The sequence below is a fragment of the Microtus ochrogaster genome, linkage group LG3 (assembly GCF_000317375.1).
Source record: "Microtus ochrogaster isolate Prairie Vole_2 linkage group LG3, MicOch1.0, whole genome shotgun sequence".
NCBI classification, from domain to species: domain Eukaryota; kingdom Metazoa; phylum Chordata; class Mammalia; order Rodentia; family Cricetidae; genus Microtus; species Microtus ochrogaster.
In genome coordinates this window covers 45,006,820-45,011,147 of record NC_022029.1, presented here as the reverse complement: position 1 = coordinate 45,011,147, position 4,328 = coordinate 45,006,820, and the positions used below count along the sequence as shown (strand labels likewise).

Genomic DNA, 4,328 nt, shown 5'->3' with positions numbered 1-4,328 from the left:
CTCTTCTGGCCTGCAGTCATACACACAGAATATTGCATACATAATAAACAAACAAACAAACAAATAAATAAAATAAGCAACAAATGTAACTGAGGATTGAACCCAGGACCTAGCACATACTGGAGAAGCACCTCCAAGTGACAGTCTCAGCCCTAAAATTTCTTCACTCTTACCCATCCCACACCAAAATATGTAAAGTTACCGTGTTGACGGATTTGGGCTCAAGTGATCCTCTTATCTTTGTCTCTCAAGCACAAAGGACTACCTTGCCACCATACTCAACTCAAACATCCAGTTTTTATTTATATGTGCCAATATCAAAGTGCTATTTGATTACCATCCAGCACAGACTAGACATCCCAGATTAAAACATTACCTGTACCGGTAATCGTAATCTTCGTATCTGTCATAGCCTCGATCATATCCTCTATCATAGTAAGAATCTCGTCGTCTACCACCGCCGCCACCGCCGCCACCTCCTCCTCCTCCACCACCTCCACCACCACTACTACAGAAAAAAATGGAAAAAAAAATTATGTATTGTCCAGGATTATTTAATATGAGGAAACCTCCCTTGCATGGCAAATACCCTCCCATCTTATCTTGCTGACTTCCACAGTGTTCTGTTCTGGCCCCTTATGCTCTAACAGAACTCTCTGGAGATATGGCCCAGTAGTTAAGAGCATACCTGCTACTCTTCCAAGATTCGTTTCACTTCCCAACATCCACTTAGTGTGGCTACTCCTGCCTGTCATTCCAGTGGGGGAAATGAGAACCAGTTTTGGCCTCTAAGGGCAATGTACTCATAATATGTAAAGACAAAAACAAACTTTTAAGCCCAGTGTGATGGCACATGTCTTTAATGCTGGCACTCGGAAGGCAGAGACAGGAGGATCTGTGAGGCCAGCCTGTCTACAAAGTGAGTTCCAAGACAGCCAACACTCTACAGAGACCCTATCTCAATCAAAGAAACAAAGCATGGGAAACAGGAACATTAAGTGCATTATAAACTATACCTAAGAACTAAAAGAAAGGAAATTAAAAAATAGCAACTGTAGAGGCTGGAAAGATGGGTCAGTGGGCAAATGCATTTGCTGCTAAGCCTGACAATTTTACCCATAGAATCTACATGGATGGCGAGAACCAACTCCTCCAAGCTAAGCTATATACTTCCTCCCTAACATTAGCTTAATGTAACAAGTCCTGAACACCAAAAAAAGAATGATTCCACTAAAACTACAACAGGGTCTAATGTTTACATCTGGAGGTGAATTTAAAACCCCTGTTCTTTTGTGTATTCCAAACAAGGGTCAATTTCTATCTGGTTTTCTGCAGGTCTACTATTTCCCAATCCACACTTCCCTCAATTAAACAAAATGAAAGCCTGTATCTGCTCTCTTCTTGCCACCTGCCATTTTTTGTGTGACAATAGTCCTGGCTGGCCTCAAACTCCAAAGATCTGCCTGCCTCTATTTCCTTTCTATTCCTTAAAAAACAAAACAATTACACATTTTTGTTCAATGTGAAAATCATGGTATTTTAAAACAAACAGCAGTATCAATACAATTTGTCCTACAAAGAGGCCTCCAAGAAATACTTATTTTGATCTTATAGAGACAGGGTCTCACAATTCATGTAGCCATGGTTGGCTTCAATAGTGGCAATTCTCCTTTGCCAGCCTACTAAATGGTGGTATTAGAGACAAGCCACCACACCCAGCAATACTTATTTAAACTGCCTTGGCCTAGTGGATAGGAGAGAACTTAAGGTAGGCAGAGTAGACAGAACTGAGTGCTGGGAAGAAGGACAGAATCCCCTGCCTGAGTCGAACACTAGTTAGAATCTTGCTGGTAAGCCACAGTCACGTGGATATACACAGATTAACAGAAATGGGTTAAATTAAGATGTAAAATTAGCCAATAAAAAGTTAGAGCTAATGGGCCAGGCAGTGTTTTTTGGATGTAAGATAGCCAGGAGGCCAGAACAGCAAGCACCCCGATCCTCCTGTTACAAGCAGCATGTACTCTTAACTGGAGTCGGTTAACTTTTCAGTACCCTAAACAATTATATATTGATAAAGTTAGGAGACACATACACACATATACACACAGAAATGGAGGGGATATACTTCTACATTTTTTAAAAGATTTTTTTTTATTTTTTATTTATCTAAAAAGATAAATAAAAAGATTTTATTTATTATGTATACAACATTCTGCCTCCATGTATGCCTGAAGGCCAGAAGAGGGCGCCAGATCTCATTACAGCCAGTTTTGAGCTACCATGTGGTTCCTAGGAATTGAACTCAGGACCTCTGGAAGAGCAATCAGTATTCTTAACCTCTGTACCATCTCTCCAGCCCATATTTCTACATTTCTGGAATGCAGTTTAATCTTAAATATGTTGGAAGTTGAATTTGCTTTGCAGTCTGGGCCCTATACCCAAGCCCTAAACATGCTAAGCAAGTCAATCCCTATAAAATACGAAATCTTACTGAGTTGGTCTGCCCATGTAAATGCCTGGTGTAGGTGTGTGAGCTCTCTTGGTTATAGAATAATCCACACGAATTCTTCTACCATCCAGCTCCATTCCATTTGCTCTTTCCATAGCCTATAAAAAAGAAAATCATTCATAATTTACTGATCTTGAAGTCATTTTTAGTTGAAGTATGAACTTTTGAAAATAGCATAGCAATTCAGCTTGCATAGCAGACTGTCAGCATTTCCAGAGCTAAGTATTGTCCAGAACATATTTAAGTTGCCCAGATAATGCCACCAAGATCTGCTTTACTTACAAAAATCTTAGATATTCAGAAAAGACAGCTCACGCCAAATATATAAGATGAGCTAAGAGTTTTTTTAAAAATTAAAACTTAAAATCCCTCAACCCACTTTAAGACTAGATATTAATATCACTCTGAATGGCTTAGAAATTACAGTTCTTCTGTCTATATCTCACAAGTGCTAGAAATACAGGTATACACCACCATGCCCACCCTAACCTACCTCTATTCTTGCTGTTCAGTTTGTAATTCAGTATTTGTTGTTAAAACTCACTAAGTAGCCAAGAAGTGATGATTTAAAGGGATGCAAGAGAACAATTGTAGCTGGGTAGTGGTGGCACATGCCTTTAATCTCAGCACTCGGTAGGCAGAGGCAGGCAGATCTCGGTGAGTTTGAGGTCAGCCTGGTCTACAAGAGCTAGTTAGTTCCAGGACAGGCTCCAAAGTCAGAGAAACCCTGTCTCGAACCCCCTGCCAAAGGACAACTGTAATAACTTGCACTCACTTGTTGAGAACTACACACAATTTTAAGTCAGCACTGCCCTAGTGATCTTCGTGTAAAACACAACCTGCCTGCATGTATCATCGCACTCTGTGTAGCCCTGGCTGTCTTGGAACTCACTCTGCAGACCAGGTGAGCCTTACCTGCTTCTGCTTTCTGAGTGCTGCAATTAAAGCCATGTGCCACCACCAACCAGCTCCCATTCACTTTTTTTTAAAGCCATAATAATGTATGATAGTTTAATTATTTCAGTAAATGGAAAAATTGGCAAGTATTTAAGTTGCTATTTTATACTATAAAGAATATAGTTTAAAGAATTAAGCTAAGACAAACAAGTAAACATGAAAAAGTGTGTGGACACAAGCATTTCAGATTGTATTTCTACATAGCTTTACTTAACTGGAGAGTCTTCTGCCCTGCCAGGTATGGAAAACAGGTCTGGCATCAAAATAGGTTAACTTTCTTCTATTCTTTCCCCTATTCTGCTTGTTTAGATCATCCACCCAGCCATCACTGGTCTAAGCCTGCCTCATCTTAACCAAAAACAGGAATAATAACACCTTTAATCTCAACACGTGTGAGGCAGAGGCAGGCAGATCTCTGTAAGCTTGAGGCTAAAGACAGAGCTGCAGTGAAACCCTGTCCAACAACAACAACAACAAAAAAAAAAAAAAAAAAAAAAAAAACCACAATAAACACCCCCACCCTCAAAAAAGGAGCTGGAGAGATGGCTCAGTGGTTAAGAATACTGGCTGCTTTTCCAGAGAACCCAAATTCAATTCTCAGCATGCACATGGCAGCTCACAGGTATCTGTAACGTCAGTTCCAGGGAATCTGGCACCTTCGCACAGACATGCATACAGGCGAAACACCAATGAACATAAACACATAAATCTTAACACAGAAAAAGCAGGAATAAGCAAGCCACTAAACCACACCAATAAAAAAATTGTGATAACTGAGAAATTAAGACATTGGTATGCCTATGGGATAAATAACTTGCAAACTAAGAATCACATAGTTTCTTTTTTTTTTTTTTTTTTT

The 4,328-nt window shown here is 39.8% G+C and overlaps 1 protein-coding gene across 1 annotated transcript in view; it reads right to left on the bottom strand.

Annotated features, from left to right (window-relative positions):
• Positions 1-4,328, bottom strand: part of Tra2a (transformer 2 alpha homolog) — a 23,630-nt gene that overhangs the window by 760 nt on the left and 18,542 nt on the right. Inside the window, exons 4-5 of the mRNA XM_026785911.1 lie at positions 2,495-2,610; positions 377-508 (exon numbers count right to left, since the gene is read on the bottom strand). Of these exons, the coding sequence (XP_026641712.1) occupies positions 377-508; positions 2,495-2,610 (248 nt within the window). The remainder of the gene's footprint in view (positions 1-376; positions 509-2,494; positions 2,611-4,328) is intronic.